The 18,168-nt window shown below is 34.8% G+C and overlaps 1 protein-coding gene across 1 annotated transcript in view; it reads left to right on the forward strand.

Annotated features, from left to right (window-relative positions):
- WDR70 (WD repeat domain 70) overlaps window positions 1-18,168 on the forward strand; it is a 335,096-nt gene that overhangs the window by 48,257 nt on the left and 268,671 nt on the right. The window contains exon 6 of the mRNA XM_004387889.2: window positions 13,318-13,377. Within this exon, the coding sequence (XP_004387946.1) occupies window positions 13,318-13,377 (60 nt within the window). The remainder of the gene's footprint in view (window positions 1-13,317; window positions 13,378-18,168) is intronic.

Genomic DNA, 18,168 nt, shown 5'->3' on the forward strand with positions numbered 1-18,168 from the left:
TGTTTCCTTCTAGCATTGTTCCAGTTTTATTTACATTTAAATCTTTGTTATGTCTAGGATATATTTGGCTGTAAGTATAGGAAAATGTTTATTTTTTCTGAAAAAATAACGTTTCTCCAAATGGCTATCTAGTTCTACCATTTATTGAATGATCTGATCTTTTCCCTACTAATTTCATTCCACCATCATAAGATACTAAATTCTCATATATATGGATGTTTCTTCTCTTTGTATTCTGTTTCATTGCCTTGCTTATTCCTGGGCTAGTGCCAAACCTATTTGTTTCCTGCAGTTTTATAATACATTTTAATATCTAGGAGAGGCCATTGTTTTTCTTTATGTCTGTTAGTTGTTTTAAAGCTTTCTTCATACATATCCTGCATATTTCTGGCCATTTTTTAAATTATTATTTCTACAAATTATTGCTATATTTTTGCATCATATTTTCAAATGGTTGTTTACATATAGGAACTTTATTGATTTTGGTCTGTTAATTTCTAGTCAGCTATCTTGCAAAATTTCTGTTTATGGTTTTTAATAGTTTTTCAGTTGCTTGTCTTGAGTTTTCCAGATATACAACCAAATCGTCTACAAATATGGATAATTTTTCCTTCTGTTTTCTAATTTTATACTTCCCATTCCTTATTTTTGCCTAAGTACTTGTCACTTCCATACAGTGCTAAATAGCAGTGGTAATAGAGGGCATCCTTGTTTTTTCCTTGTTTTAATGGCAATTCTTTAAGACCTCTAAGTGATTTTATCATTTAGCGTGAGCCTGGCTTTTGATTTCAGAAATAAATATTTGTGATAATTGAGAAGTATCCATCTATTCCTATTTTACTTCTATTTTTGTATTAGTAATATGTAACTGTGTTTTTATTAAAAGGCTTTTTAGGGCATTTATTAAAATGATCATAGGGTTCTTCTTCCTACTAGATGAGTTATATTTATAGATTTCCTAAAATAGAAACATTCTTACATACCTGGAATTAACCCCACTTGGTTCTTCATTAGTGCACTGCTAAATTCTGTGTGCTGGTATTTTTTTTTTCTGAGTTTTACCCTGTTACTCTTGAGTAAAGTTAGCCTGTAGTTCTATTTTCTTAAATGCTGACTTTGACAGATTTTTGATATCATTATTAGACTGGATTTATAAGAAGAGTTTGGGTTCTTTTTTTCTTTCTGTTTGATCTGGAAGTATTTGTGCTACGTAAATATTATCTAGTCCTTGAAGGTTAGGTTCAGTCAGTTCTTCTGGGAAACTATCTGAATCTGATAGTTTGGTAGGGGGTAGGTCTATAACCACTTCCAATGTCTTCATGGTAATTATTCTTTTTAGATTTTCTGTCTTTTCTGGGACCAATTTTGATAATGTGTGTTTTTCCAGATTTTTATGTGTGTGGCGGCTATAAAACATGTCTGCAGTTTCTTTCATAATCCTCTTGTCAAAAGGTGGAATCTAATTCCCCTTCACTTACGTATTGGGTAGCCTTACTGTCTTGCTTCCAAGTCATACTAGAGTCAAGTGGTACAGGAAGAGTCGTCAATAATTGTATCAATCTGAAAATGTTACAAGGAAAAGATGAATATAGAGCTATGTGAATACAGTGGCACGAGGCTAACTAAGAGTGCACTGTGAGAGAGAACACCCGCAATGGACATGAACCAGCCCAGAAGGTATAGGAAATATGCATATGCTTCCATACGGTAAGGGTGACCATATCTTCCTGACTGCTTGGGGTAGTCCTCACTTATGCCTGCTGTGCCTGCAAAATTATCATTAGCACCCCAACTCCCAAAAGGGATGTAATTTGACCAATAAATTACATAATCGTCCAGCATATGGCTTGAGTACCGGGTGCTTAGGAGTGAGCATCAGGAGAGGAGGAGAGAAAGGCAGTGAGTCTAGCTCATCAAACAATATGTACCTTCTCGTGCAGGTGACAGGGAATAAAATTCCAAGCAAGGAGTCAAAATCAGGTTTGCATTTTAGAAATATGACTTAGGGTGCCACAGAGGATATTCTGGAGGAAGAATAAGACTTCTGACTTTACTATTCCAAATTATAGATTTTTGCTCCATTTAAAATAACATTTTAACCTTTACATTCTATTTTAGGAATAGAAATACTTACCTCTTACTCCTCATGCCAGAATGATTTTCTAATGGTTTTTCTTTCTTTATATGATCTGAGTCAAGAAATTTTTTTTGTATGACTGAATATTGTCCATACAACTTACCATAGCCTTCAAATCATCAGAATCAAGCAAAATACCCACCATTGCTACACATATCACACAAAAGAATATGTCAATCTGAAAAGCTTTTCCTAATATAATTTTTGTCCCAAAAATACACTGCAAAAAGTCATTGAAATAAAACCATGGTAACCAAATCAGCTTAGAAGAGATACCCGAGTAGAAACTGAGGACTTCTGGGGATTCCAAGATTCTAGGAGAGCTCAAGGAAACATTTTTTCCTACTAATTTAATTTTTAAATTTCATGTCAAATGTCACTGCTTCAACCAATACTTTTAAATTATGAAAACAGATCTATTTAGGAGCCTTTATAAACATATTAAGTATTGCTTTGTGCAATTCCAAGAACTGCTAACATACAGAGGAATTGTAAGAACATTCTCTAATTCCAGAAACAGCAAGCAGCTGTGTACTTATAAATAGATAAGTGTTTTATACATTTATATTATTTAAGAAGCAGCAAATTAAATTATTTTAATCTCTCAATTTATAATTCTGTTGTTATAAAAATAACAATGATGATTGCCAGTACAACCATGGTAGTCAAAAATCATGCTGTATTTAAATAACTACCATTTTAAGCCTATTCCTTCTCTCAGATATGTAGCCAAAAATTGTTAAAAACAAATAAAATTCTCTCTTCATTCCAAATACCAGTATATCCAAATATAAGCTCCAAACTGATTTTCTCAGGGAAAGATTTTTTGGCATGAATACATTCCTCTTTAATCAATAGATGTTGACAGTATAGCACTCAGGACATTAAACATAATTTGCTAAGTGAATTGAATATCTTGATAATTTTTAAAACTTAAAGTAGTTTACATTTAAAGTATGGTACTTAGAGCATTAGCTGACCTGTTTCTCATGGCATACCAGCATTTAAACTGCTTTGATTACTCAAAGCAAAAATTAAGATAATCTCAGAATCTTTTTCAAAGTATCTACATAGGCATTCAAATGCTTTTGAAAGTCACTGCAGCTCATTCTATTTTGATAGTTTAATTAGTTTGCTGTATTATAAAATATACTACTGACATTTTAAGTATGAAAAATAGATATGCCTGTATGTACATGAGGAGCCCTTGTGGCTCAGTGGTTAAGAGCTACGGCTGCTAACCAGAAGGGCAGCAGTTCAAATCCACCAGCCGCTCCTTGGAAACACTGTGGTGCAGTTCTCCTCTGTCCTATAGGATCACTATGAGTCGGAATCAACTCAGTGACAATGAGTTTGGTATATATACATACACTACCCACATGGAACATTTTCAGTAACTACTTTCCAAAGAACTTGAAATATTAGAGGCTTTCAGACTAAGGCTTAAAAAAAAAAAAGAAAAAAAGCGGTATTTTACTGTGCAAAGCCTTGTAGTTAAAAGTAAATATGTTTTTATGTGTGTGTTTTTTTAAAGGTGCAAAAAAATCACCTCTATTCAGGTTTAATTTGTACATTTTACCTTCTCCCCCTATAATTACTGGCATAATTTTAAAAATGATTTACAACTTTAACAAGTATTATCACGTCACACTTTTTTTTGAAGTAAATGCTGTGTTAATGACTGTTGGAATATCTCTAAAGGGTAGAGAATTATGAGACAAATAATAACTTTGCAGATGGGGAAAATAATTTTTTTTTAAAGGTCAAATACTTCTAATGCTAAAGCAGATCAACATATTAACAGGAGATGTCTTAGCTCTGTCCATTATAATGTTATTATTTCCACACTCTCAGTGGAGTTGTGTCTATCTCTGTTTCTCTCTCTCACGCACAAACACGCACACACATATCTGCCAGGCAAAGTTCTAGTCATCTTTTAAAATGCAGAATTAATGTTACTTCTCAAATGAATTACCTCCAACTCTCTGTCCTCTAAGATAATAATTTTATCTTTAGTTTATCTTTAAACTAAATTGTAAAATAGCAAAGGAAGGAGCAAATCACGGTAGTCAGAATTAGAAATTTGAGTGGGAAACTATCCACAGATACAGAAGAAACTTAAAAAAATTATATTAGAACATTTCCCAACTATCCTGTTCTATTGATCCGTATAGTCATTCTTATACCAGTACCCCACAGTCTTAATTGTTGCAGTTTTATATAGTTTTGAAATCAGGCGTTGTAAGTCTTTCCGACTTTGTTGTTTGTTTTCCAGATGTTTTGGCTAATCTGGATCCTTTACATTTCCATATAAACTTTAGAGTCAGCTTGTCAGTTTCTACAGAAATGTTTGCTAGGATTTTGATTGTATTGAATCTATCAATTGTGAGAGAATTGCCATCTTAATGTTAAGTTTTCCTATTCATGAACATCTAAGTCCTTTTAAAATTTTCTCAGTAATGTTTTGTAGTGTTAAGTGTAGCGGTCTTATACATATTTTGTTAAATTTATCCCTAAGTATTTAATGCTTTTTGATACTATCATAAATGGTATTCTTTTTCAGTTTTATTTACCAATTTTCCAATTAATCCCAACTAATATATGCTTTAGAAGTAAACCTAGTTTGAATAGACTTTTATAAAATAACCTATCTGGAATTTAAAGTTAGAGTAAGGGATTGATAAGGTTAAAGTAGTCTTCTACCAGTGAGTTAGAAAATCAGTGTAATCGAGAGAGCTCTGAAAGAGAATAATACCATGACCAGAGATCTGAGTATCTCTGTCTAGATGACAATAGTATCATCATTGCCTTTTACAGTGTCAGGCATAGTTAGTGCTCCGAAAATATTTATTGAATAATTCATGACATGAGTGGTAGCAGGGCTTGGGTTGGAGAGAAACTGAGAGCTGTCTTTGTTTTCTTCTTCTTTTTTTAATTCTCATCAATTGGTGACTTCAGTTAACCACATCTAAGTTCTTTAGAGCTCATATAATTATCTCGTTTTTATATTCCCACTATACTGTATCAATTCTGGTCCCCTCTGGACTATTGCAGGAATATTTTAATAGGTCTTTCTGTTTTTACAGTGGTATATTTATGGTAATTTTCTACTCTAGCCTGTATACTACAGCCATGATGATTTTTAAGAAAATCGTATCTTATCACATTACTTTTCATGGCTAACAGCTTAATTAAATTTCATACTTTTGACATTGTATACAATCTGCTTCCTAACTACTGCTCTGGTTAATACTTAAAACAAAACAAAACAAAACAAAAAAAACGCACACACAACACAACACACACACCCTTGTCCTTTTTCCTGCCTAGCAATTTAAACTACAGCCAGGCAAAAATATTTGCAGCCCAGAAATGTCAAGATTCATGTTATTCCCTTCCAGTTGCCTTCCACATTCACCTAGAGACCCTCTGTCCATTTTTCAGAAGGCATCTAAAACATCTTCTCTTTTATGAAGTCTTCTGTAAGCACCCCCACCGTCCCCAAGCAAAATGGATTGAACACTGAACCCTTCGTATACTTCTGTCATGACATCTGACACATTTTAGTTTGCCTAGTTGTTTACCTGTGTGTTTTGCCCTATGGATTGAGAGTTCCTTGTGAGTAGAGTCTTTGTTATTAGTCTTTCATCTTTGATCTAACTGCAGTACCTAGTATGTGGTATGTAGTTAAGTAATAAATGTTTGTTAAGTGAATTCTGTTTGTCTGCTAAACTCTAACCCATTGGTTTCTGGGAGAATGTAGCACTCATAAGAAGCTCCTGGTGGGCAACCCCTACTCTCTCCCCACAACTCCCAGCCACTTTGTGGCAGATCTCTATTACTGGGTAGACTATTGATGGTGTGTAAAAACCAAACCCCATGCCGTCGAGTCGATTTTGACTCATAGTGACGTTACAGAACAGAGTAGAACTGCGCCCATAGAGTTTCCAAGGAGCAGCTGGTGGATTCGAACTGCTGACCTTTTGGTTAGCAGCCGAGATCTTAACCACTGAACCACCAGGACTCCATTATGGTGCATAATACCATACACATACCACTTTCTTAAATTATGATAAGTTTATTCCAGAAAGGTTGTTTCTGATTTGCAAGTCTTTTGAAAACACTGTAAGGATGTACGTCAGATGGAATTGCTCATGTTATTCCAGATATGTTTGCTGTCATTGTTGTTATTGGGGGTAGACCAAGGAGCCTGGGAAATAATCCTTTAGTTGGCATTTAAAACCAAAACAAAATAAAAACAGGCATCGTTTTTTCCCCATTAAGACTGTAGCTCTTGTTATGAACTCTGGTAATAAATGGGTTCATTGAAGTCTTGCAGTTTATGATATTCCCTGGCAAGAAAATCTTGAAAATATTTTACTATTACAGCAAATTTCACACTAAGCCATATTTCAAAAAGTCATCAGTAAAATTCTGGAAAAAGAACAGTCACCATCAAGTGATATGTTACCAAAAGATGGATTGCTACTATTTTGGATGATTTAGTTATGCCTATTATATGGCCTTTTTTATGAGTTATGCCCTACATGATTTCCAGTAAAACTTGGATTTTAAATGTAAACAACATTTATTTAAACAGTTAATTTACTCCTAATGTAAATAGTAAGTTCTGTATTCTTGCAAGTTTTTTCTTTAAATGTCAGAAATTGTCTATATATAGGCACATTCTGCATTGAATTAAATGAAATAATTTTAATCCCAGCTTTTTGGTGACAGTGTTTCTGTTTGCTGAGTGATGAAAAAGTAATTAGTTATGAAATAAGACACACTATGATAGACTCTTCTTTAAGTGAAACATTTGAACTGTCCTCCTGGTTCTTGCAAGAAGACTTAGCAGTTACGCATTGGTTTTTGTTGTTTACAAATATTGTCAGTTGCAAAGGGAGCAGTGGCTTAGATAATTCAACATGGGGTAGTATAGAATTTGTGTATTTGAAATTTAAACTTATTTTTGGATTTGTGTTGCAATATTGGTATCTCTGAAATAGGCGTGTGTAACACTTTCCACAAAATAGTAAGCCATACTTTTACGTCTTTGACTAGAAATGAGCTGAAAAGTCTCCGACTCTTTTTTTATTCCTGTTCAGTGCCTTTTTGGTTCTTAATCTACTTCTTCACTGATCTGTGATAGTGATGGTCTGCAGTGATAGTAATGGACTTCAGTGCTTTCTCAGATGCAAAACAGCCTGAAACAAAACTGCTTTTATTTTTCTTTGCCTGCAACTTTAAATCTGCTTTTAGCCTGGGAGATAATCATTTGATCTTAAAAGTTTTCCATTTTTGGAAATCTTCAATTATCCCCTGCCTCTCTTTCACCAGGCTGACCTGATAGATAGCACCTGCTCTTTTTCACGGACGTAACCATTAATCTAAAGTTTGAGGGTAAATTAAAAATTACAAGGTAATGTGATCAGTGTGGTAGACATTGGGCCATTTGTTCATTTCAAAATCTTCTATTGTGTGCCTGCCATTCACCAGCTGTTTTGTGGATTGGGGATCCAGAGATGTTAGATATATACATAGTTTTTGAGAAGTATACATTTTGTTGTTTGGTTAGGGAGTGGTGGAAAGGGAGACAGGTCAAAAGTTACAATGCATCTTAAAAGCTTGCGAGTGGCCACCTAAGATACATCTATTAGTCCTGTCCTGTCTGGAGCAAAGGAGAATAAAGAAAACCAAAGACACAAGGAAAATATTAGTCCAAAGGACTAATGGACCACATGAACCACTGCCTCCACCAGCCTGAGCCCAGAAGAACTAGATGGTGCCCAGCTACCACCACCGACTGCTCTGACAGATCACAATAGAGGGTCCTGGACCAAGCAGGAGAAAAGTATAGAACAAAATTCAAATTCACAAAAGAAGATCAGACTTACCGGTATGACAGAGACTGGAGGAATCCCCGAGACTATGGCCCCTGGACATCCTGCTAATTTAGACCTGAAACCACTCCCAAAGGCCACCTTTCAGCCAAAGATTAGACAGGCCTATAAAACAAACAATAACACACATGAGGAACGTGCTTCTTAGTTCAGTCAAGTATAGGAGACCAAATGGGCAACACCTGCCCAAAAGCAAAGACGAGAAGGCAGAAAGGAACAGGAACACTGGACGAATGGACACAGAGAACCCAGGGTAGAAAGGGAAAGGGGGAGAGTGCTGACACTTTGTGGGGATTGCAACCAATGTTACAAAACAATTTGTGCATAAATTTCTGAATGAGAATCTAATTTGTGCTGTAAACTTTTACCTAAAACAAAATTAAAAATAAAAAAGTTACAATGCAGTATGGTAAGTTTTGTGATAGAGATAAGCAGAGGTTGTCATGGGATTGCACAGAAGGATGCAGACCCAGCGTTTGAAATACTGGCAAAGGACCAGGTCACATTTGAATTGAGTCTTGAAATGTGAGTAGGAATTAACCAGGTAAAGAGGAAGAGATGCTTTGACAGAGACTAAGATGATATGACCAGAGAGAGATAGGAGGTAAACTTTGCAATAAATAGTGACTGTCATTTATTGGGAACCCTGGTGGTGCAGTGGTTAAGAGCTTGGATGCTAACCAAAGGTCGGCATTTCGAATCCACCAGCCACTCCTTGGAAACTGTTTCCAAGGCTGTAAATCTTTATGGAAGCAGATTGCCACATCTTTGTCCTGTGGCTGGTGGATTTGAACTACTGACCTTCTGGTTAGCAGCGAACTACTTTAACCACTGTGTCACCTGGGCTCCTTAACCCTGTATTGGGAGTTTTAAATAACTTAAAAAAAAATTTTTTTTTCTCCTTTTTTTGTTATTGTTGAGAATATACACAGCAAAACATACGCCAATTCATCCGTTCCTACATGTACAGTTCAGTGACATTGATTACGTTCTTCGAGTTGTGCAACCATTCTCACTTGCCTTTTCTGAGTTGTTCCTCTCGCATTAACGGAAACTCACTGCCCCCAAGGTTCCTATCTAATTTTTTGAGTTGCTGTTGTCACTTTGATCCCATATAGACAGATCTTAAAAGAGCATAATGCTCAAGGCGGGCCTTTTTTACTAGTTAAGTTAGACTATTGTTTGTTCGTAAGAAGACTTCAGGGGATATTTTTGGATTACAGTGTAAAGATTATCTCAGGGCAATAGTTTCAGGGGTTCATCCAGCCTCCGTGGCTTCAGAAAGTCTGGAGTCCATAAGAATTTAAAATTCTGTTCTGCATTTTCCCCTTTTTGATCAAGATTCTTCTGTAGAATCTTTGATCAAAATATTCAGTAATGGTAGCTTGGCACCATTCAGTTGTTCTGGTCTCATGGCAAAGGAGGAAGCAGTTCATGGAGGTAGTTAACCACACATTCCATATCCTCTTCCTATTCCTGACTGTTCCTTCTACCTCTGTTGCTCCAGGTGAATAGAGACTAGTTGTTGTGCCTTAGATGGCCTATGCAGCAAACTAGGCTGTAGAACAGAAGCATTAAACTTGTTACTAGACCAATTAACTAGATGTCCCATGAAACCATGACCCTAAACCTCCAAAGAGCCAAATCCCATGAGGCGTTTCATTGTACATAAGCAGCCTCAGTTGCTTTTTTTTGGTCAGTATTGTAAATATATCTATCACACAGCGTTTGTCAATTTGACTTTCTACAGGTGTGCAGCTTATTAACAGCAATTACAGTAATCAACTGTGCAACCTTACCCTTATTCAGTGGGATTTTAGAAGGCTTTAAATAACAAATTCACAGTAACCTAAGCTGTGTATGCTATTTTGTTCGTTTGCAGGAAAAATGAGAGTCATAACTTTCCTGAGGTCATGACATGATTAATGAGTGGCAGAGCTAGATTTAAACCCTAGTTTTTCTGGCTTTTTGTCGAAAGCATTTCCTCCCAAGAAAGGACAGTTTTAAGATAAAGGAAATAATTAAATAGTTATCAGACTATTGAAAGATCAGGTGTGTAGGTAACTTCCGCAGAGTGTCTAGGGGCATTTATAGGACTTACTTATTCAAGAAATATTTACTGAGTGCCTCTTACGTGCTAAACATGTGCTAGGCATGTGCTAGGCATTAGGTATAAAATAACAAATACCTTGTCAGAGTGGTAGAAGTAGAGGGTGAAAGAAAGTAGAGACACTGAGTGAAAACTACTGTCAAAAAGCTTGATTACAAAACAAAAGATAGAGATAGGCAGTAAGTGTAGGGGGAATAAGTAGCTGCTGCTACTTTTTTTTTTTTTTTTTAAATATGACAAGTACTTTATGGTGTTTATGTGCGAAAGAGAAAGAGCCATAGCAGGGGAAAGATTAAAGATAGAGCAGAAAGAATTGGTGATTGATTCATCAGGGATCCTGAAGAGGTTAAGGGAGATAGGGACCAAAGTCTCTTAGATTCCACATGTTTAATTAAACAGATTGCAAGATGTTCCTAATATGAATTTGTAATGGGTGGAGAATTTTAGTATGATTACCCTACTCTTGAATAGTGGAGACTTGACTAAACAATGAAGCCTCTTATTCAAATGATCACTGTGATGCCTTTTATCTTATATCTGATTTATGCATCCTTTTTCTCTATACTTCAATTATTCTTCCTGTATCCATGCCTGTCATAACATTTATTATATTGAATTAGAGTCATTGATGTCTCCATCTTAGGCCATATGCTTCTTGGAAGGAGGTGGCGAGTAGAGACTGTCTAAAACCATCTTAAAAAAAAACAAAAACCAAACCCATTGTCATCCAGTCCATCTGGTATAATCTTACTTTAATAAATGCTTATTGAATCAATGAATCAGTGAATTACTCTGAGTTCCTTATTTTTACCATTTCTGAACAGTTTTTTTAAAAAGTCTTTAAGGGTTAAAAGGTATATAGCTACCCTGTGTTGATTTTGACCTCCTTTGTGAATTAAATATGTAACACTTGTAGGTATGCCCAACTTTAAAAGAGAAGAAGACTTTTAATATTTTTGATTCTGAGAAGACCTTGTTGATTATTTTTGAGGAAAGTCTACAGTAACTTTACACAGAGCTTACAGTATGCTTAAGTATAATTTTTGATATTAAAGTATGATAAGCAGTGTCCCAATCTATTGATTTCCTTCAGTTTATGGTTATCTGCTATTTGTAGGATTTTCTCTCAGGCTTGGTAAAATAGAAGAACAAAGGATTACATTTTAGTTAGATGTAACCAAATTTTAATGTAAATTATGGTTTGATTTTATTATGTATTACCAGGGAAACAGTGTTTATAAAATATTTGGTTTAAATTTATTAGCAATCGTAATTTTAGGGTGATTTTAAATGCCCGTTTCAGTTAATGATGATGATTTAGTTCATTCATTTCTCTTTGTTAGAGTCTTTGATTTCTATAATATTGAATTTTGAAAATTACTCAGAAAAAGTATTATGATTTTTTCACCTTAAACATCAAAGCACACTTAATATTTGAAAAAGAATACAGAGATTCTTTTCACTGTATTCCAGATGTTTTGATATAAATTTTTGATGTTCCCCCTTAATTCCCATAAGATGTGATTTAAAGAAAAATGAAATTCCTAATTTCTCTATATGAGTTAAATTATCAGTAACTATTTATTTATTATTGTACTTTTAGAATAAGGTTTACAGAACAAACTAGATTCTCATTAAACAGTTAGTACACATATTGTTTTGTGACATTGGTTACCAACCCCACAACATGTCAACATTCTCCCTTTTCGACCTTCGATTCCCAATCACCAGCTTTCCTGTGCCTTCCTGCCTTCTAGTCTTTGCCCCTGGGCTGGTGTTCCTCTTTAGTCTCATTTTGGTTTATGGGCCAAATTATCAGTGACTGTTGATTTAGTTTTTTTCATTATTTTATTAAAAAAATTTTTTGGTGAAAATATATACAGCAAAACATACACCAATTCGACAATTTCTACATATACAATTAAGTAAAACTGATTACATTCTTCAAGTTGTGCAGCCATTCTTGCTATCCTTTTCCAAATTCCTCTACCACCATTAATGTAAACTCACTGCCCACCAAGTTTCTCATCTACCTTTTTGAACTGCTGTTGTCAATTTGATGACATCCAGATAATTCTTTAAAAGAGCACAATGCTCAAGGCAGACATTCTTTTCTAATTAAGCTAAACTATTGTTTGGTTTAAAGAAGACTTCAGGGGATAGTTTTAGTTTAAGGTTTAAAGATTATCTCAGGGCAACAGTTTTGGGGGGTCATCCTGCTTCAATGGCTCCAGGAAGTCTGGATATATGGGAATCTGTAATTCTGTTCCCCGTTTTTCCCTCTTTCGATCAGAATTCTTCTATAGAGTCTTTGATCAAAACATTCAGTAATGGGAACCAGGCACCATCCAGTTCTTCCGGTATTAAGGCAAAGGAGGCAGTTGTTCATGGAGGCAGTTTGACATGCATTCCAGTTCCTCTTCTGATTCATGACTCTCCTTCTTCCTCTGCTGCTCCAGGTGAATGAATAGATACCAATTGTAGTATCTTGAATGGCCACTTGCAAGCTTTAAGACCACATGCAGTATGCAGTGATCTAGGAGGGAGAACAGAAACACTAAAAACAGTGTTAATCCAATTGACTGGGATGTCCCATGAAACTATGTCTCTAAACTTACAAATGTTGATTTAGTTTTTTCCTTGGATTAAGTTAAAATTTTAATTTAGGTTAACAAGGATCAATTTCATACAGTGTAAAGAAGATACTCAATGAGATGGATTGGCACAGTGGCTGCAACAATGGGCTCAAGCATAGCAACGATTGTGAGGATGGTGCAGGACTGGCCAATGTTTCGTTCTGTTGTACATAGGGTCACTATGAATCAGAACTGACTTGATGGCACCTAACAACAAACAACAACAAAGAAACAATAAGAAGTAATTTAATAAAACATAAAGAATTTCTTAGGTTTATCTTTTTAGAGATTTGAAATAAATTTATCATCAGCTCATAGTGACCAATTGTAGTCTGTCTGGAACTGTAGAAGTAACAAGATACCCTCATACTTTTTTTTTTCTGTTAGTTTTTTAAGCTTTGTGCTAAAAAACCACTCATGCGGTTTTTAAAAATTGTATTTCCTGTGAATGTGGTATGCAGTCTTCTCCCTGCTTCCCACCCCCCAATGCACTATTTTACTCATTGATGTCATGGAATTTTCCTGTTTCAGAATCCTGTCCAAAAGATTCCTGACTCACATGAGATAACACTGAAGCATGGCACTAAAACAGTAAGTTTAAAATTTTTCTGATTTTCTTCTAATAACAGATCTTTCATGAAAAATTGAACTAACAAGACATATTTGTATTAAGGCTAATTATACAGTCAACTGATGTTGCAAAAGCTATACACATTAAAGAAATAAAAAGATTACTTTTCTGTTCAGTTAAAATAGCCACTGCTATTTCATTTAAAATAGGAACACTTCTCATTGTTATTGTTGGCATTAAAATCTCTTTTTCTTTGATACAGGAACATTTCAAATGGAAGAAAGAATTGAAACTCAAATACAGTTTTGTTTTTTATGCTGTGGGAAAGTTTCTTATTACCGTTAGCTTTATTTCTGTATCAATAAAAGGTCTGGGTTTGTTCCTTTTTCAGATGAATGTTGAGATAAGGAATGAACTTTAGGTAGTCACTGTGTTGCTCTAAGATTATATTAAATTCTTATATTTATAGATTATATTCTTTTATATTTACTTATTTAGAAGTTAATAATAAAAATTTTTTGAGATCTAAGGTGAAATCATTGCATGTTATTGAAGACCATTAAAAATGCTAGTTGAGTGAATGAAAAGTGCATATGAATGAATGAAAGAAAACAATCTTGCTTTCTCTTTTAAATGAAATTGCCTTTTTCTAGATTTGTTGTAATTTTGATAGGACATTAGTTAACAAAAGTTGACTGAATTTTACCTTCTATTGCATGAAAAACACTATTTTCCATATTTGGTAGACCACAGAGTTAGAGATTTTTCAAATAGAAAAGGATTATAGAGATTATTTAGGTTTTCCCTACTTTAAAAAAGGTGAGTGAACTTTCACTTGGGTGAACACGTAACCTATGTAAAGTTAAGTATGTAATTAGGTAATAGAACCTAGGCTTCTTGGTTCTAGTACAGTGTTTTGTTTCTTCTACCAGGCTATACTTTTTTTCTGTACATATTATATAAAATAAAAAATAATTAGAACACCATCTCTCACCTTTTAGAACTTTGTAGTCTAGTGACAATATTAGAATCTTGTAAATCTAACCATTTATGGGGATTTCCCTTCCCTCTCTTAGTTTCTGAGTATGAAATATTTGCAATTGGATTAAGATTTTCAACTTCTTCAGTCCATCCCAAAATTGGTTAAAGTGACAGGAAAACTATTTGAAAGAATTCACAATAGTGCTGGGAAACAAAAAGGAGTGCCCCAAGGAACTGCAAATTATCAGGAATCTCTAAAAGATGTTCGGAAATTGGAGTTGGATTGAAAGACGAGACTACAGCCAAAAAAACAAACTAGAGGACCACTGTAAAAGATGGTAGGGGACTAAGGGGCATTGCAAGCCTGGAGACAATAGATGTCAAGAGAGAGCATGGGAATGGGTTGATTTTCCCCTGTGGCTTGTGCCCTGCATTTGCAGCAAAACAGGAACTTTTTTTGTTGTTGTTAAATAATATTTTATTGTTTTTGGTGAAAGTTAACACAGCAAATTAGGTTCCCATTTAACAATCTGTTCAGTGACATTAGTTACATTTTTACACAATGTGTCAACTTTCTCAAACAATGCAAGAACTTTGGAATGTGTGTCCCAGGGAGCCCCATTTTCCAAAAGACTACTGTGTACTGACTCTCCTTCATAAACACTAAAGAAGACAGTTTGCAGAAGAAAAATACAGAATTCATAGACTTACTGACAAGAAGTCTCAAAGGCAAGTACACAGTAAAGAATCAACACACAATTCAGGGAAATGAAAATTTCAGCATCTTGAAAGAGAGAATCCAAACACAAGAAAGAGAAAAACCAATGCAGAAAGAAATCAAATTAATAAACCTTGAGATAGAGGTCTCAGATAGGCTGCCTGCAGGTTGATTAAAGGAAAGTGTAGGAAAATATGTTTATAACTTCATAATAGGCAAGTCTTTCTTATACAGTAAGGTCCCTAGGTGGTATAAATGGTTTGTGCTCAACTCCTAACCTAAAGGTGGGCAGTTTGAGCCCATGTAGCAGCATCACAGAAGAAAAGCCTATATATCTGCTTCCATAAAGACAACAAGAAAACCCTTATGTAATATATAAAATGTAAAAGCCATAAAAAGTGATGCTACATCTGGCTATGTCAAGATTAAAATCTCTTTGTACCACCAAACAAAATTATAACACAAATGACAAATTAGGAGGAAATGTTTGCATCATATAATGCAGGATTAATATGCTGACTATATAAAGAACTCTTACAAATCAACAAGAAAGACGATCCAATAGAAAAATAGCAAATAACAGGAATAGGCAGTTCATGGAAAAGCACATACAAATTGCCAATAGACTTAAAAAAAGATAGCAGTACCCTAAAATTAATCAGAGAAATGTGATTTAAAATAACAATGAAATAACATTTTTAACTCATTAAATTAAAATTTAAAAACCAATAATGTCAAGTGTGGCAAAATGGGTGGTTTCACACACTGTTGATGGAGAATTACTAGTGATTGGTAGTCTTTTTGGAGAGCATTTGAACAGTATCTTAAAAATTAAAAACGTTTTAAAATTTTCGGTTTATAAGTCTTGCACATTTTTTGTTAAACTTTTTTAAATGTTTTTTTCTTTTTTACATTGAAAATGGAATTGCTTCCTTAATTTCATTTTTGGATTGTTCACTGGTATTGTATGGAAATACAATTGACTTTTGTATATTGATCTTATTTCTTGCAACCTTGTTCAACTCATTCTGATAGTTTTTTTAGTGAATTCCTTGGGATTTTTTATATACAGGACCATGTCTGCGAATACAGATAGTTTTGCTTCTTTCTTTCCAATCTGAATGCTTTTTACTGCTTTTTCTTGCACTGGTTAGAACCTCTTGTAGTACATTGTAGAATAGAAATGCTAAGAGTATACATTCTTGTCTTGTTCCTGGATGTTAGGGGGGAAAGGTTTTAGTCATTTACTTAAATATGATGTTAGCTGTTTTTCATAGATGGCCTTTATCAGGATGGGAAAGTTCCTTTCTTTTCCTTGTTTGTCGATTTAAAAAAAATCACGGATAAAACAAAAACAAAAACCCCTTGCTGTCAAGTGGATTCTGACTTATAGTGACCCAATAAGCCAGAACACGGGAAATGCCAGAAATTCAAGTCAGATTCAGAAGAGGACTTGGAACCAGGGATATCAATGCTGATGTCAGATGGATCCTGGCTGAAAGCAGAGAATACCAGAAAGATGTTTACCTGTGTTTTATTGACTATTCAGAGGCATTCTACTGTGTGGATCATAACAAATTATGGATAACATTGCAAAGAATGAGAATTCCAGAACACTTAATTGTGCTCATGAGGAACCTGTAGATCAAGAGTCAGTTGTTTGGACAGAACAAGGGGATACTGTGTGGTTTAAAGTCAGGAAAGGTGTGTGTCAGGGTTGTATCCTTTCACCATACTTATGCAAATAATCTGAGAAGCTGAACTATATTAGGAAAATGGGATTGGAGGAAGACTCATTAACAACCTGCGATATGCAGATGACACAACCTTGCTTGCTGAAAGTGAAGATGACTTGAAGCACTTACTGATAAAGATCCAGGACCACTACCTCAGTATGGATTACACTTCAACATAAAGAAAACAAAAATCCTGACAACTGGACCAATAAGCAACATCATGATAAATGGAGAAAAGATTGAAGTTGTCAAGGATTTCATTGTACTTGGATCCACAATCAACACCCATGGAAGCAGCAGTCAAGAAATCAAATCTGCTGCGAAAGACCTCTTTAAAATGTTAAAAAGCAAAGATGTTACCTTGAAGACTAAGGTTTGTGTGACCTAAGCCACATGGTGTTTTCAGTTGCCTCATATGCATGTGAAAGCTGTACGATGAGTAAAGAAGACTGGAGAAGAATTGACGCGTTTGAACTGTGGTGTTGGCAAAGAATATTGAATATACTATGGACTGCCAAAAGAACAAACAAATCTATCTTGGAAGAAGTGCAAACAGAATGCTCCTTGGAAGCAAGGATGGTGAGACTTCATCTCACATACTTTGGACATGTTATCAGTAGGGATCAGTTCCTGGAGAAGGACATCGTGCTTGGTAAAGTAGAGGGTCAGCGAAAAAGAGGAAGACCCTCAACAATATGGATTGACACAGTGGCTGCAACAGTGGACTCAAGCATAACAACGATTGTGAGGATGGCGCAGGACCAGGCAGTGTTTCATTCTGTTGTACTTAGGGTCACTATGAGTCTGAACTGACTTGATGGCATCTAACAACAGCAAGAACATAGGACAGAGTACAATTACCCCATAAACTGTAGATCTTTATAGAAGCTGACTACTATATCCTTCTCCCACTGAGCAGCTGGTGGGTTTGAACCACTGACCTTTTGATTAGCAGCTGAGTGCTTAATCACTGTGCTGCCAGGGCTCCTAGATTTTGACAAATAGTTTTTGTTCCTCTATTGAGATGATCATATGGTGTTTGTTATTTATCCTATTAATATTATGTATTATAATAATTGTTTTTTCAGATCTTAAACCAACTTTGCATTCCTGGAATAAATGTTACTTGATCGTGATATATAATCCTTTTTATATATTGTTGGATTTAGTTTGCTAATATTTTGTTGAGGATTTTCATGCTGATATTCATGAGGGATATTGGTTTGCAGTTTTCTTGTGATATCTTTTTTTTTTCCTGATTATTTTTTATTATTATTTTAATTTTGTTGTACTTTAGGTGAAAGTTTACAGCTCAAGTTAGTTTCTCGTTCAAAAATTTACACACGTTTTTTTCAATTCTTTTTTTTTTTTTTTTA

The sequence above is a fragment of the Trichechus manatus genome, unplaced genomic scaffold (genome assembly GCF_000243295.1).
Source record: "Trichechus manatus latirostris isolate Lorelei unplaced genomic scaffold, TriManLat1.0 scaffold00197, whole genome shotgun sequence".
Classification (NCBI taxonomy): domain Eukaryota; kingdom Metazoa; phylum Chordata; class Mammalia; order Sirenia; family Trichechidae; genus Trichechus; species Trichechus manatus.